At 38.8% G+C, this 27,214-nt stretch overlaps 1 protein-coding gene across 9 annotated transcripts in view; it reads right to left on the bottom strand.

Moving 5' to 3' along the window:
• Positions 1-27,214, bottom strand: part of FHOD3 (formin homology 2 domain containing 3) — a 409,852-nt gene that overhangs the window by 119,293 nt on the left and 263,345 nt on the right. For all 9 annotated transcript variants that reach the window (XM_064506705.1, XM_064506703.1, XM_064506709.1 and 6 more), the window contains exons 7-9: positions 14,901-15,012; positions 8,578-8,672; positions 1,935-2,078 (exon numbers count right to left, since the gene is read on the bottom strand). In XM_064506705.1, coding sequence (XP_064362775.1) covers positions 1,935-2,078; positions 8,578-8,672; positions 14,901-15,012 — 351 coding nt within the window. The remainder of the gene's footprint in view (positions 1-1,934; positions 2,079-8,577; positions 8,673-14,900; positions 15,013-27,214) is intronic.

The raw sequence follows: 27,214 nt of genomic DNA, 5'->3' as shown, positions 1-27,214 counted from the left end.
CAACAGATCTAGGAACACAAGTGGAAATTAATGTCTATTACTTCAGAACTTATGTTAGAACACTGCCATAATTTCTTCTCAGCCAAGAAAGAGATCAACAGTTGTATACATAACTGAATCCCACTTAATATCTCTGTTTTTCCAGATCTCTCTGCAAAATAAACAAAGGAAAAAAAACCCTAACAAAACAAGCCTATTTCTGTGAACTGGTACCACAATGGATTAAAAAAACCCAGACCACACATCTCCTCCAAGCCACCTAGTTTTTAGGTTAGCACAACTGCTTTCACATACGCCATTCAGTGGAAAATTCAGTATTTCCTGCCAGTTCAGAAGCACTATCAATACAGAGAGGCATATGGATAATACAAGAGGCTAACAATGTTGAGAATAGGACGACCACTATGACATTTGACAGAAACTTCTGACATAGGTTGGGAGCTCATCAGTCGGAAATAGCACAGGAGTAGAACGTGGAGGTAGAACCTAGCCTCTTGATTACAGCATGCCTACAGCTGCCAGCGTGACACAGTTCTAACAAAAAACTCAAAAGTGCAATCTTAGGGTACTTGACAAAGGATTTTTCCAACAGAAGCAATGAAGTTCTTGTGTAAAAAGTACTGTTGGATCTCATATGAAACACAGCATAAAATTTAAGTTGTCATTATTTGAGGAAGACCCATTCAAATAGAAACAGTTATAGAAAAGGGCTAGGCGGGTGAACAGAAGAGTGGATATCTTCCTCCTGTTTCTATTAGTCCTATTATTCTGATGATTCTTACCAGAAGAGACTTTGGCACAATGAAGGCAGGGGGATGTGTGATATTTCTGCTTAATGAGTAAAATCTATTCAAGTGGGGAAAAAAAGAGCTGTTAAGATAAAGAAGAGCATTGGCAGAAAAAGGAGGAATTTACACAGGTATGTCTAAATTTAGCCTGGTTATCAAGAGAAAGCTGGTAGCCATTAAGCAATCTGGTAATTTTGCTATCAGCCCTTTCAAGAGGCACAGCAGGAGCGAAAAACCAACTTTTAAGTTTAATGATCATTTTTGGAAAAGGATGTTACGAGGTGACATAAAAATAAAAGGGAACAGGCAACCCTCTGTCATTCTCAGGTTCCTATTTTGGCTTGACTCTTCTTGCAAATTGCTACATATAAGGAGTAACTCTACTGAAGTTAATGAATTGACATGAGTGTAGAGTTGACAAAGAAAATGGAGAATCAAATTGACCAAATTCTTTGCTGGACTTAGATGGAGAGAAAGTCATTTCACTTCATCGCATCAGAACATGAATTCACATTTATGTTATATTAACTTCAGCCTAAATGTCCCCCCTCCAACACTTCCCAAAGTCTGAGAAAGGGTCTAATTATTAAGAAACTGGATATCCTATCTTTGCATATAAATATTCCAGAAGTGGTTATTTTATACCTGTGTGGTGAACATGGAGTCATTCACTATTCCATTGCTGCAAACCGTATAGGAACTGGTCCAGTGTAAACTCGTAAACAAGGACTTGCTGGGCATTCAGCTGTGGAGTGAGTGGTATTTGTGAAGCTGAGCTCAGCTGAACCTTTTTCATGAGCTGAATACTTTTGCATGTGGCAAGAACTTGTACTTAATTCAGGATGTGTAACTAGCAGTCTGAGAAAGTTTTAATTGCAGGCAGAACTGCCTCTAAAGACGCTAGTAAATGTTCTGTTTTGCCTTGAAGTATGCCCCAGGTCTAGTATAAAATGCATTTGTATTAAAGGCAGTCAGGTACTGTAGCAGGCCACATATATGAATGTGTATAATACATCTAGCAACCAGATGTTTTTCTTTTAAAATAAAATAGATAACCAAATTTCACCTAGGTTACGTTCCCCCCTCCTCCCAGCTTTGAAGTTTGCACAAGCTGTAAGATGCATAAAACAGGGCATGTTATGTTACCTCATAAATGTTAAATTGCTCAACTAAGTCCAAGTCTGTTCCTTTCTTGTTCAAGTGTCTTTGTGAAATAGCTTCAATGCCTAGCTCTTCCAGACAGTCCACTACGTCGTAGAAAGAGTCTTGATCTGGCAACCCCGACAGCGTCTAAGAATCAAAGGAAAATCATTTAAATCTGTTTGTTTTGAAAAGAATTAAACAAAGGCTTTTAAAAGCCGGTGGCAAGTGGTGTTATGTATGATTTCAATAAAGCAAAAATCATGATGTGGGATTAGAAACACTGCTAGAAAATAAAAAACAAGTGACACAGCCTTTAACAAACAACTCTGTGCACTGTGTAAAAACCCAAATAATTGGCAAAACAAATCAATGTTATTATTTCATACAAAAAAGTATGGAAAATATGGGTCTTTAAAATACACAGTTGGATTCTTCCTGGCTTCATTTAACGACAGATTTAAAGAACAGAGAATGTTACAGCATCAAACACAGCGATAAAAGCAAAAAGACAGAAAAAATGGTTTAGCTAAGAACAGTGAAGCTGATTTCCTACTGATTCCTGTAACTTTGGCCTGAAGAAGAAAAAGTGCAATGCACAGCTGTGTGATGTGAGGACAGCAGGAAATATCCTGCACCATGTGCCTACTGTCCTCCACACCTGCAGCAGAGGTCATTCTCCTAACACACAAGTTGTTCTATGTTTCAGAGGTATCGACTCCTTTCCTCCTTTTCAGGTTCAAAAGTCTTATTAAAGGTATGCTGACTCCTTAACTCCAGTAAAATATTAGAAGAGTTACAAATTCCTAATTACGGGGTAAGTTCTCACCAACAACATTAAAGAGGAGTTTTTGCACACTAGAAAATAACTGATGCCAATAAGTAAAAGTTATTGAACATAAACTTCTTGAATCTAGAGCTTTATATGGTACCTGATGCAGGTTTGAGAGAGAACACTTTCCTACCATAGTCTAGTTTCCTATTTTTTGATGGATGCAGAAAACCCAGAAGAAATGGAAGGTGGTCTTCTGCAATATACCACATACTTCAAATATTCTATGGCGGTGTAGGAAGCGGAGGTGGAATTAACCCACTACCACAACTGTACTGCAGAGGGATGTATAGGAAGAGGACATAGGCATTAGATAGCTTTGTACATTTACAAAGTCAACAGAGACCACTACTACCTTGATTTGCTATTGTTTTCTATTCAGCCTGTGCTGGATTTATACCGTTCTTTATGGATGATTCAGGAATTTGAGTCTAATTCTGCTCTTCATTGATGCTAAGCCAAAATTACTGAATATGCAGGGCAAACTACTTGCGGAGTAGCATGTGTGTCATTGCAAGAATCGGTCTGTACAGAGCTGCTTCTGCAAAATAAAGGAGAGTGCACACTTCAAGCTCAACAGTTATTCTGGGTTAGTTCACCAAGGAGACACCCGTTCTGAGGCAGGCTCCTCTCTCCTAACTTTAACTACTCAGTCATCTAGCACAGGCTACTTATCTGTATTCCCAATACAGGAGAGAAAGGGCGAGACAGAGTGTGTGCAAGAGCCAAGCACTCTACAGAGAGGTTTTCATTCCCTTCATAAATGAGATTGGATGAATTATGCCCTCAAGAGTACTGGGTTTTGAAGCATGGCATTTCCAAAGTTGCTCAGAGCAGCACAGTGCAGAACACAACAGCTATTCCAGGCTACTTTCCTACACAGAGACTGTTTAAGCACCTCTTTCCAGTGAAATGATGCACTGGAAAAACATGCATCACCAAGGCTTTTTTTGTTTGGTTTGGTTTTTAATAAAACAACACAGCAATATCTTCTTCAGTCATTACGGGACTATAGTCAAATCTGGTGAGGTTCAGTCAGGGAACACTGTAACGTGAACGCTCAGCAACAACACAAATAAAACATTAGGGTTATAAGTTCAGGCTCTAATTAAGAAGTCATCTCTGTCCAGGACACTATTTAAGCATACAATTAAAAACTACTGAACACAATGCAACTAAATTTACCTCAACAGTGCTAAAAATAGATATCATGTATGCTTTGTTCTTTGCTGAATTGGCAGCTAGCACTGAGCAGAAACCCGAGGATTCAGCAAATGAAGCTATTACACTGTAAATTCAATGTAGAATGCAAATTCAATGAAACATAAATGCAAATTCTTAGGTAAGAAGCAGACAGCAACTATGCTGACCTGAGTGTCTTCAAGCACAATAAAACATGATGTCTCACATGCAAAAGGATAGACAATCACATCTTTGCTTCTGTGCATGCACTTGCAAAAATTCAGGAAATATTCTTGAGGTTGATATGCAGATCACCTGCCTTCAAGTATATCCTTTCTCTTATCTGAAGTCAGGCAGGCTGTAAACAGGGCAAAGCAACAGCACAAAGTAGTATTAACTGGCAACTCTGCTTTTGCCAGGAGCTTCTTATTGTTTAACATAATTTTTAATCACACTGCAATGGAAATCCAATTTTCACTGCATGCTAGTGGCTAGAACTGGGTGATTAAACTCTCATTTATAGTAATAGAATATTTTTCCTTTGCATGGTTTGTCATTAAACTCACAGATCCATTTTCAGAGGCTAATGCATATAAAATTCAATTTCCACCATGATAAAACAGGATGGAAAGGGTACCACTGGTGCGACAACTAGGTCAGCTGAGTCTGGCATAGGAGAAAGCCCTTCACAGTAATTAAACATAAGGGGCATGAAGTGCTTGCATAAATGGCTGACTAATTCTGGCTTGTGGTATCAGAAAACAAGAGTGTGCCCCCATTTTCCTGGTTGCTTTTTCAAGACAACAATAGTAGCCATCAGCAGAGCACAGGGGGCATAGGTTTGTCAGGTCCTTGCTCCTTCCTAAGTAGCCGGTTGAGATCAAAATGATTTTCCAATATCAAAATACTCATACAAGCCCCAAATATTTCCTTCTGCACTAAGGACTGAACCATAATTTATAAAATGAAAATGTCTAGAGAATTAAAATTCAGCCACTGGAAGAAGTGTGTTTAAACCACACACTGTGGTTTACTTGTTGGATTTCATGCTATGGTACCACTAGATTAGACCAAAAGTGGGATTTTGAATCTGAAACCCTTCAGAATTCAGGTGTATGAAGGAAACAACTCTGAATGCCAAGATTTATTCCCACGCCTCTGTCTAGGGCAGTTCCAGAAAACATCCCTGAATTAAGGATCAGCTTGTTACAAGATTTTCATTTGTTTATTTTGTGATTTTACGAGTTGCTCTCAAGTCCTTACGGGAATGTCTGCTCAGCTGTGAACTTTGTCGTGAGCATCTGCTTTTGCAGTGGTGAGCTAAATTAGAACCAAAACCCCAGCCTGAGAGTTATGAGCTTGATGCATCTTCTTAACCACATTTTGACCAAAACCTAACAACAGTAACAACAGATTATACCCACCACTAACAGTAACAGTCTCAATGAAAAGAAAGGCAAAAAACCTGTGGTGAGGTAGTATGGGGGGCGGGGAGAGAGAGAAGTTCTATAGGAATATAACCATCAAATGTTTTCCTAGATGATCAAGCCTGTTAGAGAGCATATACAACTGGTAATAGCACAATATTCTTCTTACCACATGTTCTCAGAAACCAGACTTAAATTAGCTCTAGACTATGCCTGGCTGCAGACTGAAAGGCTCTATTTTCCTTTTTTAAAATGTGTAATCCTGGATGGTACTAGGCAGTAAAATTAGTAAGTATGGTGTCTTCTGTCATTAACAAAACAGTAATAGTATACAGCAATGACGCGGACCACAGAGAGTCCGGCTAAGTATGTTAACTGCATGTGAAGAGGTCCAGGTCATAGAAGAAAACTGCTCTGGTTACTATACGTTCGACAGATTGAGCTCTACTAAAGGGCCCACATGCTAAATAGAGATATTACCTAGATTTTACAAGATACGATGAAATGCATTACACAGTAAACAAGCATGCTTAAGGGCATCAGCCAAGTTTTCAATTGCTTTTGGATAGGAAGAAGTATCTCTCATGTGTGCGTCTTCCCGGGAACTACAACTTCTTCTGAAACATCTGGTGCTTGTCCCTGTCAGACACAGGACACCAACCTAAAAAGATCCATGTTCCAATGTGGCAGTTCTGATGTACTTAAGGCAGGTCACAGAAAAATGAGGTGCAAGGTGCCGCATTAACACCGCACTGGCCTGAAACAGCACTTTCTCAACCACAGCTAAGGGACCACTGGTAGTACCCTACGTTCCTCCTAATAACCACTGGCCTGGAAGCTGGTGCTAAAACTCTAGTCTTAATGTATTTTATCAGATCCAGTGTAAATGCAATCTGAATATATTAAAAAGTGATTTTGACACATCTAGTAATAAATTTATCTACCTCTTCATTTATTTTTTAAACAACTTCAGCATGGTAATTTGTACTGTATGATATCAGAGAACAAATATAATATTATGTAGAGGTGAAAAGAAAAACAACAGTAATCTTACAGCTACAAAGCTATTAGTGTAATCTCAATAATAAAGAGTTTTTATAGCAAATACGAAAAAACGCAATAATTAAAATATAGAAGTAAATGGTCAAATGAATTAAATACAACATGGAATTTTCCTTCTATATTTGATGACTGGTTTTGTTTATATAAAGGAAACACAAAAGGTTTAATCTATCTGGACCACAGTAAAACTTCTGTGGAAGTGCCACATGGGAAACTAGCTGTTAAAATGAAGAAAGTAGGGATTAGTATAAGAGCTAACAGACCGCAGGAACCAAAGGGAGATAACAAGGGTTATACTGGAACTATAAATAACCTGAAGTATCTGTACTGGAACCAGTCTCATTTAAGAGATTCATTAACGCCTAAAATCGCAAAAAAATAAGAGTATATTAATGACATCAGTTAGCATGAATAACTTGGCTATGCATCAGCAGAGGAGAGGGAGATGATAAAAGGACTGGAGCAATAGCTGTTCAGGTGGGTTTTGTATTCATGAGCAGTCTGTAAATCTATACTTGGAGAAAGAGTAGGGAGCAGGATTATGTTTCCTTAAAACAAATTCGTCATGAAGATTTTGTCTGCACTGATAAGTCTGACAATTCCTCGCCTAGAGAATCTGAAACCATCTGAGCCTTCTTTGTATTCTCTGCAGGGAAAAAAAAATTACAACTGTGACATGCTGCTTGCTGTTTTCTCTATAATCATGAAAAAAAATCCCATTAAAAACATCACAAAGCTGTCCATAAGCCAGATCATAATTATAAGCATGGCATTGTGGGATTCCTCTCTTCCTTGATCTTTGTAACTGCTTTGCCTCTTTGACTGTGAGATGCTTTTTCTTTTGTTTGTTTTTAAAGAACTACCTCCTCCTAAAAATAGCTTTAAATGTAGTGAAAAAAATCAAACTAAAGGAATCAACTGTACGATGACAGTCAGTATAGAACAAAATATTTTTAAAAGTCAGCCACCAGGCAAATGACAGTGGTAAGAACTATTAAGAGAATTCTCGTAGAAAGAGGATCCAGCACATAAAACAACGAGGCATAAAATGGAAATGTTAAAAAACCCAGTAAGTTCATAGCTGCCTCAACTTTAATAGCAGTTATAGCCAAAAGCATGAAAAGGAGATGGTGCCTTTCAGAAAGAGTACAGCAATAGATAATAAGAAGGTCTCTTAAAGTCAAGAGGTGCTTTACTACCATGTTAGTGGGAGGAAAGGCAGCTCTAAATGGAAGTACCGTGACATCAGTGATGCTCCTGGAGGAGGATAGGTCCTCTCAGACATCTTTATTGGACGATACTAACCATTAAGAAAGTATTTTGTCAAAAAGAAAACAAAACAAAAGACCCCTTGAAGCCATGTAGCCATGGGTAGAGTAGGCTGGTATCCTGATTCATGATCTCCACTGACAAACTCAGGATCTTTAAAAGAGCTTAATGAATAATAATAATATTCTGTAATACTCTGACCTATTAAGTACAATCATAAAACAAAAAGTTATTTTGTTTTTCTTTAAAAGATCCACTTTTAAATTGAGTCCATCTGAAGATTTGTTTAGAATTTGAGGACTAGACACTAACTTTTACAGGCCTTTCACTTTCTCCATCCCCTTAGCACATGCCAGTACTTTAAACGATATTTGCTTTTACTGTGAAACAACTACTTGTAATAAAGGCCTCTGAAAACTACAGAGAAAGCAGCAAAAAAAAAAAAAAAAAAAAAACAATTGAGACATGCTTTCCCTCTTTATTTTTAAGCAGAAACACTCTTAACTAGCACTCAGATCTGTTAAATTCATCATATTCGGTTCACAGTGAAAAGAAATTTAAATGAGCTGAAACTGTAAGATTGTGCACAATGCAAGCCTTTGTGAACATGTGATCTCTTCACCAGTACCTGCTTGCTTTCCCTCCTTGGATAAATTGTTGGGCTAGCCTGCTGAATTTTGTTTTACGTTGCCAGCTTTGGGAGAGGAACCCATTTGATATGCTTGTGCACAACATCTAGCAAAATAACAGTTCTGCTCCCAACTACAGCCTCTGAGTGACAGGTCTTTTTTGTCATATATTCTCAATAGGTCAGAGCATTACGCAAGTGAAAATGTTAATATTACCACTACCAGTCATACTAAAAAAGAAAACAAACCTTATTAACCAAGGTCATTGCATAAGCCAGCAGCTCAGTATCAACACCATCCTTCTCCTCCAGGATCTCCATGATATTGGACCATGGCTTGGCTCCTAGAGGTAAAGCAGAAACCATTGCTGAAGGTGATCAAAATGGAAAGGTGTTGCTTTGACGATTATCCAAGAGGTAGTACAAGTTGGATTCACACAGCCAAGTGCAAGACCAATGGGGAAAGCTAGTTATCTCTACCTTCCTCTACAGTTAATGGAGAGTTAAGTCAATATGGTCAGTGAAAGCTATGAGGCATCCGAAAAGACGGATTAAAATATGTCAGGTGGACTTTCCCTGAAAGAACCGATTTCTCTGCCTTGATGATAAAGGAAGCTCTGTTAGCTCATTTTGGTGGACTTCTAAAATCAGATATGATTAATTTTACCACATGTATCATAGGTTCACAACAAAAAACAGATAAATCCAAAACAAAAATCCACATACTATTTTTTCAGTGCATTTGTTGCTTACATTCCTATCAATTCCTATCAAAGCTCCTTTAACAAAAAAGAATCACAGAGAAGGACAATTTCCCAGAACTACAGGTTGTGTGTGTCAGATAAAAAATATCAATGAAGGAAAAAAAGAAAATTTGTTGTGATTCTTACTCAAATTTAATAAAAATCCCTTCTACAGATCTTTCAAGTACATTTGCCTCACTTTTTCACTAAATGAAGTCAAAATCTGTGCTTCTAGTATTGACACATTTACTTTAGATTACTTGATGCCAACACCAAAGTGACTTAGTTGGCTTATTGTGCCAAAAAAGTCAGACAGGAAAATGCCAGTCAGATTCAGGATAATGTCTTGTGTGCAAGGTACCTTGTAAAAACATCCTATTTTATTTGGCAAAAAGGCAAACAGACACATTTGCTAAAGAAAAACTCATAAACATTTTATTTAGGAAATTAAAGTTAATTGTGAGAGTCTATAATTCAGTGTTTTGTTTGGAGTAAGGCTAAAGGTCAAGAGGACAAATCAGAAAGCTAACCTAACTTAGAGCTACTCAATTCAATTATAGAAATACTTTGCAGAAATACTCTGCGTTTAAGAGAGAAAAATGCAGACTGTACTAACAGACTCCATGCCCTCAATGCTATGAAGATGATGACTCTTTGAGAATAATCAGGCAGTAAAATGCACATGTGTCATCACAACAATCTGTTGCTGACTGATCAGTGACCCAGAGGTTAAAATCTTGCTTTACAGTTATTATAATGACAGCCATTGCTTATTCATGCTGATACTGTGCAAGTGTGCATGCATGCATATACATCCTGCCGTACAGACATCAGATCTCTGCTAACTGAAGATCTCCATTTTCAACTTGCTGGCAGCGTGCTGTGTGAAAAGCTTCCTATTAACGAACACACAGCAATATCTCTCCTCTTTTTCTTTTCCTCCCTTTTTATTGAGACATTTTCTGATCTTTACTACTGAAAAATATTAATACTGAATTTTTATTATTAATACTGAAAAAGCTTCCTTATCTCAAGCAAAATCAAAGCGGTGGGGGGTTCATTCTCACGTCTCAAAATATATTCATGTGCATTACTGATCAAACACTAATTCAAGCACATTGTTGTAATGAGAATACACTCGGCACCTCTTCACCAGATTCTCTATATTACCAGACATTTTGTGCAACACATGTTCAAAAGACATGTGGAACAAATTAACTCAGCTCACAAATGATATATGATCAGCAGGAATGATATCCTCACTACAAAAATGTCTTCCTGTGGTTTCGAGCAAAAAATAAAAATGGAAGAAAATAAGAAAGAGAAACAAAATGGGGAAACTATGTGAGTCTGACCTATAACAATGCCATTTGAAAAAAAGTGAGTTGCCAATAACATGAAAAATTGATTACTAAGTCCACACTGCGTTATTCAGTGAAAGTCCTTCCAGGGAAGTATGCCTTTATTTTGCAGACAGTTTTTATTCTTATTGGCATCCTGCTTTGTTTTTTAAAGATGGTATCCTGGTGTTTTGATTCTTTTTTCTGGATGTCTCTATACTTCCCCATTATTTTAACAGACAATTTTCAGGATTTCCTTGCTCTTTCCATGCAAAGATGACATATAATTTGCTCTACCCATGCTGCTTCTCTGCTTCAGAACACATTTTAAAATAATTGTTTATTAGGCGAACCTACTAGTGACACATCCCCATAATAGCTCATCCAGCTTTCAAGGGCTTTAATTGGGATGTTGCTACTTACCCCAGGCCATTTCCAAAATCCAGCCTTAAATCTGAAATTGTTCATCCACTCCTCAACTGGTGTCAATAGCAAGCAATACAATGACTTTGATGGAGCTACTCCAGTTTGTACCAGGTAAAGCCCTTCTCTGGAAATGCTATTTTCCTTATTCAGATTTCAAGCTGAATAGCCAAGGAACGAGCATGAAATTTGGCATCGGGCTGTCTAATGATCCCAGGGATGAGGCAGTTCTGGTCTGGAAGATGTTCCATAAAGTTATTGCACTACTATGCTTGGGTTAATATTCCTTGCTTTTTATACTAATGAGAAGCTATAGTTTCCAACCTATGGTCTGGACAGCGTGGAGTATGGGCAGATCAAAATCAGGTGTCTGCCCTCATCCACTCTCATGCCCTGAGGCTTAGTTTTCCAAATACGTCCATTCCTGGAGAATCGCAACTTAAAGGTGGGACCACAGGCTGGCGTTTACCTGAGAAAGCTAATTTCCAGTGCAGTGCTTCTTGTGTAAGAGAATGGCACAGTTAAAAAGCTCCTTTCAGGTTGCATAGGAAAGCTCTGTGAAAGATACCTTGGGAAATCATACACTAAAAAGATAAAGACTTTTCTAAACTCATAGGTTGCTGTAGTGAAAGATAGATGCTCACATAAGAGATATGAAAAACACGATGTGTTCTTCCCTCTTTTCCCTTAAAAGGATATTTGTATTGTGGAAAATATTAAAAGCCCCCCAACTATAGTTGGGTTTCAAACCTCTGAGGAAACTGTTATCCAGAGCTAAAAGCTCCAGCTTGGCATTATCTTTGTAATAGTCAGCATATTACAAATTATCGAAAATCTGAACTTAAATCTAAATTTTGAAATGCACATGTATTTCTAGTAAAAACATAAATCCATTTAATGTTCCTATGTTACAGAGTTTGTTTCTAAAAATAAGTCTAATAACTTATGCATGCCAGTTCTCAAAAAGTTCACCCTCCAGGCTGTCGCCTCTTCCTGACCACATCGCAAAAGCCTGCTGGTGTGGAACCCCAGCTCACTTTCCTAGAGCAGACTGTGATTTTCACATAAGGTTATGACTTCCATGCAGGACTGGAGGTAAAAATCAACAAAAGTGATGAAATAGGCCCACTATAGGAAAGCACTAAAGGCCGTTTTTTGTGCGTGTTCTCCTGCCTTCTACTGGATAAAAGGAGAATTGCTCAACTGTGTTTCACAAGCTTCTTACTGGTAACAGCTATTACTCTGAGTACTTTGACAGGAAGGCTGGAGCCTCGTCCAGGATGCTACTACAACACCCTTTGTAGCTACAGATGGTGTATAATACATGGAGAACTATCAGATTGCAACATATATTAAATATAGTCTATCAAATGCTGTAGTCCATTACTTTGAGACTCTCTCTTTTCTCAGTCTCCCCTTAAAATGTTTTTACATGGGAATCTCAAAAAAACCCAAATCCTCCACACAACTGACATTAGTTTAATGCCATCATTCATGCCTCACACAAAATCTTGACACAACTACACAGGATGCAAACAAAAATATATAAACCATGGAAAAGCTAGGACCAGACTACAACCACATGTGAGGACTGACGGACAGAGAAATTGGCTCTGTTTGTACTCACTAACTCATAGAGTGCCTGTCTCTAGCTGTCATAGGATGATATGATATTAATACTCACTTTTGGAAAGACCTGTGCATCTTGTATTCCTGGCTATTTAAACATGTGTAAACACAAAGCCTTCCACCATGCCTACAGGATCAGCCTGGCTATCTAACTACGTGTGAGAAGGAAGGAAGGGTGGACAACTGATAACTCAGGCCCTTTACAAATAGTACAACCACCACCAAGGCAGCAGAAATGTAATTCATAAACTGAATGTTACAGTGTCCAATCTAGCCACAGGGCTTTAATCTCAATACTCAAAAATGCTTGTGATAAAACAGCCCTGGAGGGCCTGGTGGAAAGCTAACCTCGCTGCCCAAACCCCCAAGTACAGTCCCAGTGTGCTTCCACCAAAAAGATGACAAATTCCTCTGTGGCCGTGCAACAGGAAAAGCCGGGGTGGGAGCAAATCTTAAATGGAAATATAACTAGAAGCTACTTCCTATTTGATGAGGACCATGCAGTTATTCGCTTGTGAGCCACTTGTATCGGAGAGCAGAGCGGGCGCTTCTACAGATATTTCTACTTCAGTCTACATATGGATGTGCTCTTGCATGGAAACCACAGATGGGATCACTTTGAAACTGGGCTGAGTTATTAGGGGCATCTTTATGTTAATCATGTGTGGTACACATGTTGAGGAATTATGTCATATCTCATCACCTTGTATGTACATGAAATATTGGACTTTTTTCAAAGCAGCGCTAAACTTAATTATATACCTGGGAAATTTATGACATTTCAAGAAAAGGCACATCACTTCTCTTCCTCTTTATTTCTAGTCCATTAAATCAGTCATTAAGAACAGGTACTCCTCAATTACAAGCCACTAATTTCTAGATGTAATTTTAAAAAATAGCTCTTCCACAGCTAAAAGGGCTGTTCTGTTGATGACCTACAAAAAAACCTAAAGATAGAACAAGAAAAAAAATCTCTTTTGTAGCTAAGCATAATTGCTTATAAAAAAAATTGGGTATTTCAGGATAACTTCTTTGGGAGAGTTCATGAGACACTCTGCCAACTCATAGGTATGGGAACTCCTGCAATCTTTCTCTTCCTACTCTTAGCAATCATCCATCCAGCTACAAGCAACATTTTTTTCCCCATGTTTTTTTTGTTGATCCTAAAGTTGTTTTATTACTTTAGGGCACTGTAGTGTTTGCTTGAGGCTGCTCTACAGCTACAGGAGGGAGCACACAGCACATGGTCATGTGTTTGGGGTCCCACTTTCTCTTTTTTTCCTTAATGAGGTTTAGTACTATGCGAACAGATGGTAATTTGAACAAGTTGAGAACACAAGTGAGTTCAGAGGGCTGTGGAAACACTAAGACTGGCTGTAAAAATAAATTATAGAACTCACAAATACATGAAAATTGTAACTACATTTCTGCTTATGGCATTGCAAAACTTAGGGCTTTTAATTCAAAACAGAAAGCCAACCTGAGGAGTCCACCATTTTGAAGTGTTATACCGTTTTTGAATTCCCCATCTGCTACTCTCCATAGGAGACAATTTCTTTTTTTTTTTTCCTACACCTATTCTGATAGTTGACCCCCAAATCTGGCCACTTCCTCCTGTTCCTGGCACCACCTTTCTTCCCATTCCCCAACTTTTTTATTTCACTTTTCCCATATCAAGTCGCCCAAACAAGTTCAGCATGGAGGCCCTTGCTCCACAGAGGAGATCTTGCTTTTAACCCCCATATGCTGGAGACCATGACAGCTCTCGCGACCTCAAAACCTCTCCTCGAGGCAAAGGAATGGTTCGCATCAAGAAAGAGTGCCCCAGGAGCTTTGCAAGAGCTTTGTGGGAAGAACAAGAAAGGGCCACTTTTGTTCTATTTATTTGTAAAAAAACACAGTATACATATTCAAGTGTTTTGCACAAGCCTAAAAGGTAACAGATTTCACGGTATAATACGTGTTCAAGGCCTTTATTTTAATGTAACAACAGATGGTTTTGTTTTTACTATAAAGCCTGTACTATTACTGACCTCGTCTTTCTCTTCAAAGGGATTACACTGATTAGATATCATTTTCTCTAAGTCAGACTGCTGCTTTTCAGAAGGCCGGGGAAAGATGGCCTGGCCCACCGGAGCCTCCAAGGCGGGAAGATGCTGCTTGGGGGTGCAGGGAAGGAGAGACAGTTGCTGCGGTGCAGAGGCAGGCAGCAGGGTCCTTCACGTTTTCACTCTGCTCTATTCCACTATAGTTAATTCTCAAAACTATCTTAACTTACATGAATACTTAAAACAAGCTTTTAATTAAGAAATCAAGGGCATGACACACAAAACAGGCGTCACAACAGCAACCCCAGGATCACTGAAATCAATGACTAAATTCCTTCCTGACCTCAGAGGTGCCGGGATTTTCACGCCCCCCAAATAAGGCTACTCACCTCTCTTTTCATCCACCGTAGACACTGCCTGGATTAAAAGGGGTGCGTTGGATTCAGTGTACTCCACAAACACGAGCAGCAGCTTCAGCGCCGTCTTTACCACCAGGCGGAACTGGAAGAGAAGAGAGCACCTTGTCAGTCAGCCCACCACAGTGCTGCCAAGCGCGATATGCCACAGCGCAAGATGCCAGCACAGCACTTCAGAGCTGGTCGTGGCACTCAGACAGAAGGGGTGAAGCTGTGGAAGGACCAAAAACATGAAAGGTAGCCAGCTGGCTGAAAAATTCATTCACTGGGCAGGACTCTCCTAGGTAAGCATCAGAAGTCAATGAATGCAAAAGAAAGCTTGACACTGCCACACATAGTAAGAGGTCCAACGTGCCACCTACGCGTACTTCCAACATCTTTGGACAAAGCCTGACGTACACCAAACCTACTGAACAAAGAACACACATAGGCCTCTATTCCTCAACACAACATTTATTTCCCGTTTTCACTGTATCCTCACATTCCTGTATGACAGGATGATTTTTTTCCTCCTGTGTTCTTCTTTTCTTATAATGTTACTGCTTAATGGTTAAATGATTAAGTAGAATCTATATTCACTATGTAGGGAACTCGGGAGAAAGTGTATTTAATCTGTGACTGTCCCACCTTGTTACAAAACACACGGCTTAACGGAACTGAGCATTCAGCCTCTAAGTTCTCAAATTCATTTTTTCACTCATTTCAAACTCATTTTGCCATTCAAACTCATTTCCAGGAGCACGAGTTCAGTAAAGACTCAATGGTATAACTGACCTACTGAAAATCAGTAGCCAATCTCTGCTGGTTTTACTACACATCTCCCATTCCCAGAGAAGACCATTTTACTAGTAGATAGTTCTCTAAGTGCTGACCAAGAACTTCCAGGTACGTGTTCAGCATGATTAGATGTGTGAAAAAAACCTCTTTACTTAACGGGATATTTGGAGTTTTAAATAAAAGGAAACGTGAAAGAGGATGACTTTTTAATAGACAGGACTCTCCATGCCCAGTTGAGAAGAATTTAATGGGAGAATTGATTTTTAGTTAAACCTGTTATATTCTCAATCTAAATCACAGATTTAAAGCCAAATAAAAGGTGATACATCACTGATCTCAGAAACACAATTTCCAATCTCCTGGGATTGAATCGGACTCTGGAAAAACAGATATTTATAAGTTTATCAGATGTTTCTGCTATCTTGTTGTGCAACAAAGCTATTCAACTGCTTTTTGGATTTTTAACGAGACAATTATAATAATGTGGTCATTACTCTCCCCTTTGCCACTAACTGATTTTTAAATCTAATTTAGGACACATTCAGGCAGAGATGAGCCACCCTCCAGAAAATCCTTGCCTTTGTCTCATCACATTAAGTTGGTGGGCAGCTTGAAGTAGAACCACCTGCTCATTAAAATGTCTCACTCAGCGGAAGGGGGAAAAAATACATTATCCTGTATTGCTATAGTGCTTCAGGGATCTATATAGTTTCTATCAGCTAATTCCCATTCCCTCAGTTTCTCAGTTCCTTGACACGACTCTCCTATGAGACAAGGAATCGATGCCATTTTATAGATGCACTCAAAGACAGCAACTATATCTATATTTTAATAAAAAACACAAGTGCAGCAGGTATAGGCTCAAGCTAGTGTGTTCACATTGCAGCTCACAGAGATACACCTGAGCTTGCTTTAAGTTAATGAACTAAAATGCAGTTTGCAGCTTACTGCTAAACATGGAGTTTACTGTGAACAAATGGCCCAGGTATTTCCCTAGCTTCTTAGGTTGCACCCACTTGTGCTGAATTGAGCTTAATGCACTGTGATGATACTACCAGCAATGCAAGATCTTCTGTTGTTAAATTTAGATTGTTTCAGGCTAGACGCATCATCAAATCAGCTACTTTGGGGGCTAACAGTCAGGAAATGCCAGTGACACACCTGACCAGGCCCCCAAAGACACAGTATGATGAAACAAGGCATAACTGTAACTTGGAAACGCAGTGCTGATACATGAACAAATCACTTCCCCATCATTGCACAAGACACATTTGCCTGGCCTCCCAATATGACACAATTTCTGCTCTCCAGTGACACTTCCCTTAACAGTCAAGGTCAACTCCTCAATAGAAGATATTCTAAGAATGTCCAGCAAGTCTCCACTTGTTTTGTAAAGTCACAAAGTTATCAGATTACCCTAAACAATTCTAATATTAAGATCCTGTCCAGATAACCACCTGTGTTATGTACCACCTACAAATCTAACCAGGATACTTCCCCTAGAAAGGAAATCTTACTATTGGATACTACTTTTGATGGTCCTTAAAACCTCAAGGCATGGCCACATGGTGACAATGGGATGTATTTACATATAAGCAGTCGACAGCAAAGTTTCATATGTTTCCATTTGAAAGCAATCAGTGGGCTCATGTATGCTTTTGCTAATCTGCCCCTCTGCCCCGAAAAGGAAGAAGGACTTTCACTAAAGCCGGTGCTCTAATGGTTGTTTGTGGCCATCCCAGCTGCCCTAGGAATCAGCTAGTCCCCTGTTCGGCTTGCAACTGTCACACTGCAAAGCCTGTAAAGCCTCAGGGCAGCCCACTGCAGTTGCACTTCACCAAGGCTCGAGCTAGCTGACGAACGTTTGAGTTAGCTTTCTGAAACATTTTCAAGGGAGACTCGCAGTTTTAAAATCCACAGGGCAACTACACCTCTAGTTCGAATATGACAAATAGAACCTAGTATCATCATTTTATATCAACATTTCTTGTTGTGATTAATTCCACATTTCCATCATAAATATTAGTCCTAGGTTTAAAAAAAAAAAACCCTCATACAATATATACATCCACTGGCTAAGGAAAGTGATGTTTTAACAGTTCTAAGATTAAATCAGCATTCTTAAGTTTCTTGAGGTTAAGTGCGAAAGCTTTTATTAAGGAAGTTAGGAGGGTCATCATATTATGTTTTTGTATCATTTGCAAGTCAATTTAGAGAGAGGAAATGATGTTAGCGTCTTCTGGCTAAAGATAAAACATAGACATCAAGGTAAAAGGAAGGAGAAAAATTATAAACATTTTCCCTCTGACTTATTTTACTTGTTACACAGTGGAGTTTGGCAGACCCTTCCCATTTTACCTCTTTATATTTAGACAATTGGAAATGTGTTACAAACCCAGCCAAACAGACTACACAACAGACAGCAAAATTAACGTCCCAAGGAAGGGTTTGTCCCAACTGTTAATCATTTGGTAGGAAAAGCTTAAGCCTTTATAAGGAATGTTGTCAAAAGGTTCATTAGCTTAGAGTCTAAAGCAACATTTTTTAAGTTCTGATTTTAAAATTTAGGAATATTAAAAAGATAAAAATTAAAGCAAAATTCTGTAAAACTCAATCTTTCACTCAGGGTGATGTAGTTGCTTTGGATTTGCACTATTCAAATTTGAAGGAGATAACAGCATTGAATTTTTAGCTAAAGACTCACTAGGACCAAATCATCAGAGGTCTAATCCAAATGCAGACTCTGTCTACTAAGCCATGTACTCAGCATGCTGATCTGATAAACCCAGGCAGAACCGAAGATAAAGAAATGTGACCAGTGACCAGAAAAGCTGAAAACCCATCTTGCTTGTGGGACATGAAGATTCACATGACTTTAAGTCTAGTACTGTCTAAATTGCATCTGAGTGTCCTGAAAGAATCTGCAGTTTTGCTTGGTTTCATGTTTCATGATGGGATAAAATCACTGCTTTACTCATAACAGGAGAAAAGATCGTTTTGGAATGGAAGAAAATTGCTGGTCCCGAAGTCAAATTCTAAAGGATCTTGTCCTTACCAAAATGGGCTAGAACTTGGATTAAACTCTACTGTCTTTATTAAGGTAAAACCCCTACTCACACCCAGAGGATATCTAAGACAGCCCTTCAGAACGAGGCTCCAGGATGACTGCAGACAACCTCCTCTCAACCTTTGCATGAAGAGGAAGCAAAAGACAACTAGCTTTAAGTTGACAAAGTTGGACAGCTTTCCATGGAACCTTTCCGGAGGAAGTAAACAGCTAATCAAGGAAGGTTAAGACAGCATGCAATTTATATTCCCAGTCTTTTATATCTACCTGCAAAATACTCATTATAAGTACAACAGTCTTTTTTAACACAGGTGCGCAAATGTACCTACATATATACTGCAAAATGTAGTATTGAAGAGAACGATCCAAAACAGGACTCTCAAAGTCCAGATGTGATCTTTTACTATGCTCTCTCCAGTCCAACACTGGATGCGGCTGGCCTTCTTTGACACAAGGGCACACGGCTGACTCACGTTCAACTTAATATGCTCTTATTCAGAATGAATAGACAGAATTAAATGGTGTGATCCTAAGAGGAACATGCATAATTTTCACCATTTTAAATAGAGTTACTGGGACTCAATATGCTTGAACGATATTCTTCAAATGAAGAATGAAGACGAGGCAGAAGAGGAAGAAGTGCAAGAAGCGTCAGTTAAAACCTGTCATGAGAATATGCAGTCCTAACAATATTCATCTTGGGCTTGTGGTATTATTGCCAAGGCCCTCAAAAATACATATGAGGGCAAGTTCAGTTTATCTATCAAAAAGTTAAATATGCATAAACAAAAAAGCACAGAGATTCTCCTAGAATTTTTTACAATGTGATATATTCCACGTATTTCTGAATCCGCTGTTCTCAATCTGTCTTGCTGCTCAGATAGGGGAGTTGGAACGAACCACCGTTTTCGGTTACATGCCTCTGGATAAAACTCATGAGATCATCAAAATTAAAGCTTAAAAAAAATTAAAAGCTCTAAGTGGAGCAGGGATGAAAAGCATCTTCTAACATTTCCAAATTCTATGTTGGGATCCAATCAGTGTTTGTATCCAGCTCTTTGGTTTCCTGTCCTATTTGTTGTTGCTCAGAAAGCTCCTTGAGCACCTGCTAAAACTACATATATGCATACATGTCTTCCCATGTCTACAAAAAGACCAGTGCATACACGAGAGAAGTTTACCTGGTCATCCTGTTTTACACAGCTGTTTTCAGAAAAATGTGTATTTTATGGGGTTTTTTTTGCCTCTTCCCTCTCTGGGAGCACACATTATCTTTCTTGGAATGAGGGCACAGCAAGCCTGTTACCTACCTGCAAAATATCATGCAGATGCACGCTTTGTATCTGTCTAGCTCTGTTGTTTCTCAAGAACTAGCATTTCTGTTTACCTGTCTGGAGATATTTGCATTCTCTGATCTTTGGCAGAGAAGATGGAGAAAACTCATTTACCCTTAGAAATGAGCCTTTTCTTTATATGAAAACGCGCCCTGAAAATGGAAGAGAAACATCTCAAAGAGTGATTATAAATAATATTTGGGGGCAGGAAGAAGTTGTAGCATGGGATCACATTCTGCTAAAATTGTTTTAGTTAATGTGGAGCACTTCAGCTCTATGAAAGCACAAAAGGTACAGAGAACAATATTTGTTTCCCTTTGGCATGATTAATCTTGAACTCTTTTTGCAGACAAGCAGATCCGTTAAGTTTTACCAAATGTGCACTTAACTGGCCACCAGTAACATTTGCAACATCACAGTTTGAACTGGGAAACTTCCAGGATCAAAACCTACTCATGTTGGGTGAGCTGCACTAATTCTCACTATTGTCACAGAAAGGGTTACCATTTCTGAGGATCATGCAGTGGCAGGGCTGCCTTGTAGGAACCTCTCAGAGTTTGCAAGAGTTTGAACGCTGACATTACTCCAAGTATACTTTGACTTTGTAGTTGTAAAAGCAACACACTTTAAAACAAATGTTATTTAACATTACATAAAATGCTTGCATTTCTCAAGAATTCTTCTAGCACTTTCCCCATGCCTGATATTTCAACAGAAGTTCTGAAGAAGTGGAGTATTTGCTATTGGTTCACATAGTACTAGAGGCCTTAGGGTTGTGCTTCAACTTCAGCATTACTGGATATGGGAAAGAAGAGCTGTCTTTATGCATTAAAGAAGGCTTGCCTCTAACGACCTACAATGCACAATGCAATCTTATCTTACTAATAGTCTGGCATCAGGTGCCTACATTTTGTGGCATTTCTCAGAGATGTGCCAATTCTTTGTTTGCCTTCTTTCCCTGGAAGATAAAAATGTACCTGGAACACTTCTGTCTTTGTTCTCAAATATCTAATCTTGAAATACTCTGTACCGAGGAGGGGGGGGAAAGAGCAACTGGGTAATATTGTTGGCATCCCTTTGCACAGCATAGCTTAGGTAGAAATTAAGGCATTTACTGCTCACGAACCAGGACGTGTACATAGCAGGAGAAGGCTCATTTCGCAATCAGGTGGTCAGTGCCAGGTGCGTGTAGGCAAGTCACATGAACGCCCTTTGCCAAAGATGCCAATCTGCAGTCAAAGCACTTTAGAAACATAATTTAACAGAACATCCTAGTATTTTCTGATAAATATAATTTTTCTGACTCTCTGCAATTGTGTAGTTTCAGTATTTCACAGGTGGCTCACCCATATTTATGCAGCGAGCACATGTCTCCATTGCAGCTAACATCTTAGTGGAGCTTTTTCACGTCCATGTGACAGAGAGGCAACTTGTCTGATTCTGGCTAGCCAGGAACCCCAGAACTGCACGCCCAAGTAGGAGGCGCCATCTCTGAGATGAAGACTACAGCTCATTTCAGAAAGGGTATAGGCTTGGCTACGCATGGTAAAGAACTGTAACTTCTACAGCAAGAGTGAATAGTTTTGTAAATGCCTCGTACGGTGCTTATATAACCCAGACAAAAATATACCAGAATATGGGAGGAAAAAAAAAATTCAACTAAGGAGAAAGCCATCAGGAAGACAAACAAATAAAAACACACTATTACTAGGGTTTGCAAATGGCTTAAAGAACAAACAAACGAAACCACGTCCTTTCTGTTTTCTCACTCTCTTCTCCAAAACAGACATTTGGGGTCAATTACTTCATTCAGAAAAAAGGGTGATGACTCCATTTAGTAAACCCATTCTTTTCTATTTATAGCATACAAACGGAAGAATGATCAGAAAAATGAGGTCCTTGCGCGTCACCTGAGCCAAGTGCTTCTACTCAGCTTAATTTTCCCTTTAAACTTTAAAGAGGTCTCTTTTAGGGAGAATGATGAAAAATAATACTTCAGCAAGAATATGTGGGATGCCATGTCTGCATTTTAAGCATTGGGATTTTTATTAGTTGAAATATGTTAAAAATGACACTAGACGCTATTTTAATATTCATCTATTTTCTCTCAAATCTTCAAAGAGTGATGCTTAAACTGTTCAGCGCTTTACAGGTACAGAAATGGTAAAAAGGGCATGTCAATTCTAAGTGCTGCTAGTGATTTGTTATTTGACAATTTGGTCAAGATGCTTTCTCTAACTGTGCCACATCTCTCTCAGCTGTAGAATATGGATAACATTACTTGTCTTGCTGCTACTGTGCTCAGTTCCAGAGACTGAAAACCCTATGATGCAAGATGCTCCAAAATTGTCAGTTAAGCAACAGCCTTTTTAATTCAGGATGTCCCTTTAAGTTTTACTCTGTGTACACCATATAATGATAGGGATGGCAGAGAAATGCATGCATTTACTACGCTTAAAATGAAATTTCTCCGAACTTTGCAAATGGTCTGGATAATGATTATAAGGTCTGCACACTGTTATATATGTGGTGTGTATCTGCCATTTATCTCTGGTGAGATTTCTGACATCCAGAGAAAGAAAGGCCTTAAATTCATCCGGCTTACCAATAAAACACAGGGATGAGCAAGCTGTGATTAGCAACTGGTCAACAAGAGGGAGGAAGGAAAAAAAAAAAAAGCTCATGCCTGGAAATGATTATTTACATCATCAATCATGGTCCAGAGGCAGAGGGGAAAAAAATGAAAAAATCCGTACACAGAAGCAGGCAATTTATACAACAAATCCAAACAGATTATAGGCCAATTTGGCCCACAGAAGAATACATGCAATTTTAATGGGAGCTTTAGAAGAGTATTTTGGGGCAGAAATCGGTCCCGTATTAGGCCATTTTTTCTGAACTAACAGGGTAGCTTCATTTCTCATGCAGCAATCATCATGTCATACAGACACAACTTAACAAACTAAAGGCTGCAGAGCCCTCAAGGAGATGGCAAATGCTACAGGGATTTTTAGGTGTTTCCCTCTCCTCTCCTCTGAAATACCAAGGATGATCTTCCCGTGAGCTGAGAAGAGATTTTCTTGTCCCACTAAATTGTCCAAAATATGACTTTTTTCTTATTTTACAACAGGATGGATCTAAGACCAGTCACAGCTTACAGGACAAAGCACAAAGCGAGAGAAGTCTGTTCTCTCTCTCCCTACCCTCCAAATAAAAAAAATTCTCAGTTTCTCCTGTGAGAACTGTTCTTTTTACGGAAAATTGCATACAATTATTCAGCCAGAAAAAGAGGACCTGAAGGTTACTGGAAATTAAAAGATCAAAGTACCCCTTCAGTTTTGGGTGACTCAAGGAGAAAAGAGTCTTGAGATGGTGCTGTCACATCCTTCTCATGGGCCCTAACCACAGAGCTAATAAGTATTCCCCAGTTTTGAATGTCTTTCTCTTTTGCTCTTTCGGAAGTTGCTGAAACAGAAGAGTTTGGTTTCAATTAAGATTTTAGCTTTTTTCCATTGCAAAACACAAAACAAAAATACTTCATTGGAAATTTGCCACTAGTCTGTTTCCAGACCAGGCATTATGCTTCAGTTGTAAAGATTTACACTAGGATTTTTCATTTTTTTTCTCTCCTCATATTGTACAACTTCATTGCATGCAATCTATGTTTCTATTAACCCTTCCAAAATGCAGCTTTTTTCCAGGGCTCCAGGCATACGAACACCCTCAGTACATACAGACCTGTCTTCTGTATCTGAGTAAGGACTGTGATTGTATTATCTCAGATAAAGTATAAAACACTTGGCTTGAGAAGAATTGCAGTAACATGAGAAGCAATTTCTGCTAAGACTCATGCTAGCATGTAATGTGCTATAGAACAGCTTTTGATATGGAACAGACATTTCTCTTCTCTTTTTTCTTCTACAAACATGCACCTCTATCTATATATAGCAAGGGTTTTCTAGCATTTTCACATTATGGATCACAGAGTAAGATTGTCTAGTGAAGTCTCCTCCTTTCACTTGATAACATAACCTTTCTTTGGCTCGTATGAAACTACACTTTCGCAAAAACAGTACTCTGAAGTATTTAAAGTGATTCTAATGCAACTTAGCATCTTGAAGCATACCATCTGACTAGTCGATTTTTTGGTAGTTACTGCAAGTGCATGGCACAGCCCTATTGATCACAGCTACAATAGCTGAAGAGTATGTCCCACTGTTAAATGAGTGTCATACGTGTATTAAAATATGGGTTTCTGATGAGCAGAATGAATGAAAACTAGTCTTGCCTCTCTTGAACTGTATGCTGATGACACCTTCTGCAACAGACACCTGACAACAGTGACATTTCTTGTTTTGATATGAAGCAGATAATTAGATAATAAGCAACAAGACATGAAACCACTGGTAACTGCAATTCCATATAATGGATGAAGTTGCAAACTAAAATTTAACCATTAAGTATCATTATACTGATTACTGGAAAGAACTGGGTGTGTGCCAAAATATGAGAAATATGATTATTAATTTTTTTTTAAAGAAGCATTTCAGGCAGAGCTTTCCCACCATCCCTCTACATTGATGTATGAGGTTAGCCTTGAACTATGCTGTTCTGAGCAGCTGTTCATTGGGCTGAACCTTTGGCAACAGGAAAGGTTGGGATAATGGCAGTTTCAGCAACTTCTTTTACTTGGGCAGGGCCAAGTTGATACTTCCTTAGCTGCATTCCAGAAAAGTGGGAGAGGAAAAGAGGTTTTATGAGCTTAAGCTGCAGACAGGCTTTCTCTTGCCTCCCCTCTCCAAAATCCTCTTCATAGCATGTTACTCTAGCTTTTATTATGCTACTGTCAGTTTGGGTTGTGAAGGCATCCAACGTAATACAATGTCACTTAATATATTCAAGACAAAAGAACTATCAATTTTGAAGAGAGGGGGATTAGATAGCCTGTTAAAAGTTCAAAATATTAAGAAATATTACTGATGTGTTACTTATCTCACACTTTTGATTTAAGGATCTGAAAATCATTTTCAGTTAGTGAAGTCATGCAGTAGTTCTGTGAGACAGCAGTGATTCACTGCATTTTACATATGCGAAAGCTGAAGTCCTGTGAGCTTAAAAGGGCAAATGTAAGATGAGAATCAGAAAGAAAGATCTTAAAGCTGCATCTTGATCCCTTTGTTTTAAGCCTCCAAGTAAATATTTGTCTAGTGTGCTTTCAGAAATATTTCAAATTCCAAGTGCAGGCTTTAGATTTAAGATTAAATCACTATTGGATCATTTTTATAAGTGATTAGAGTCTGTTCAGAATGAACTCCACTTGCTCCACATCAATTTTCTGTACCAAACCACCCTCCTCTGTGATGCATCTCCTATCATGGCTGGACCTCTAATTTGTAAAGACTGATCTGTAAGTGATGCAAAAGCAATTTCATCGTGACACTGGCAAGCGGTGCTCCAGAAGCTTAGGACCTGCGGTATTTTTGACATGCAAACTGCGTACAAAGAAGTACCTCTTGTGGATCTGAAGTATTCCTTCTGGCCAATGCACAGAATGGCTCAGGTGGGGCTCAGCGGTGACCACATCCCTGCCTGTGAAAGTCGTCACCATTACAGTGTGAGGCTTTGCTCATAATTGAGCGGAAAGCAGAGGAAAACAGAAATAAGATGACTATCACAGTACCTTCCCTCACAGCCTCCTTACAAAATTTAACTCACTCACGCATGTGACAGTCATGAAAAACACTTCATTCTCACCCTTGTTCCCTTAGATGGCTGTGTTGTCCCACTGCCCATTTGCTGAATACTTCTTCCCCAGAACTATGAGACCTGCTCTCTGATTTCTGACAGCAATGGTAACCTAAATTCCTACTCAAATTGAAAACTGGACAGAAAAAGAAAGAGACCCAAGCTGGTGCTCCTCTCAGTGAAAAGGACTTTTCTAGCCATTACAAAAGGGAGCCGACTAGAAAATTAATCAACACGTAGCTTTGAACCAGCCATGCCATATTCTGCCATTTGCATGCAGCCGGACAGGCGTGGGACACAGTACAGTACTGATGATACCAGTACCTGGAGAGGGAGGGAGGGAGGAAGAAACCAAGAAAGGAGGAGAAATAGGATAGCAAAGTCCTTCATTAGTTCTGTTACTGACAGCACAACTTGTTAGAGCTAGCAGCCTTGACTATGTCCTGTTTAAATAATATAAAGGTTGAGTTCAAGGGCTCTAGGGGAAAAAAGCATTCGAGCCAGTTAAGTATAGTGGAAAACTACTCTGTTATTATTCTGTGGTTTTATGCACGAGAAATTTGTTCTTTCAACAGTTCCATTAAAAAGTACTCCTATTAAATACTAAAACTATGGCCCGGTTTAAATAACTTCACCTGAAAACTCCTGTAAAATTAATGCTATGGTTGGCAGTCCTTTCCTGACACTGTACAATCTCATAGACAACATATTTCAAAAAGAAAAAGCAAAAACACAAAACCAGAACAACCTATGTATAAAGTGTATAGAAGTGGTTAAAGATAATGTATTAACAAAGATTCCAAACTATAACATTCACTATTGCCACCTGTTTTTTCAACACATAATTATTAATAAGTTATCCTTTTTATGCACCCTGAAAAACAAAACACTAGTGCTTTGAACTACTGAAATAATAAAATTGTTGAAAGAACAGATATCATACATACAAAACCATGGAAGAAAAACACCACAAGCCCTTCTTCAAAAAATAACTGTTAAAGTAAAACTAGAGAAAGGATATATATTCCACTTACTACTGCAGCCATAAGACCACTTGTCCTTCACTGTATGTATGGACTGAAGATTTTCCTCCACTCTTAAACTTCTGCATATTATCAGGCACCAAAAAGGAACCTTGAAGCAATGGTTTGACTGCAAAGCCAGACCCGCTTATTTACCCTTCGACTACTTGCCAAACGAAGTTAATAAATAAAGCTGCTTTGTGAGGACCATATATACACATTGAAAGTGGTCGCACTTTTCCAGCAATCAACCATTTGTCACAGCTTTCCCAGTCTTAATGCTACGGTTCATAACATCTTTTTTTTAGGCCATATCCAAGCGTTCTATTTTTCATACCCTCA

Source organism: Dromaius novaehollandiae, chromosome 2 (genome assembly GCF_036370855.1).
Source record: "Dromaius novaehollandiae isolate bDroNov1 chromosome 2, bDroNov1.hap1, whole genome shotgun sequence".
Lineage (NCBI taxonomy): Eukaryota > Metazoa > Chordata > Aves > Casuariiformes > Dromaiidae > Dromaius > Dromaius novaehollandiae.
This window is presented reverse-complemented; position numbering and strand designations above follow the sequence as displayed.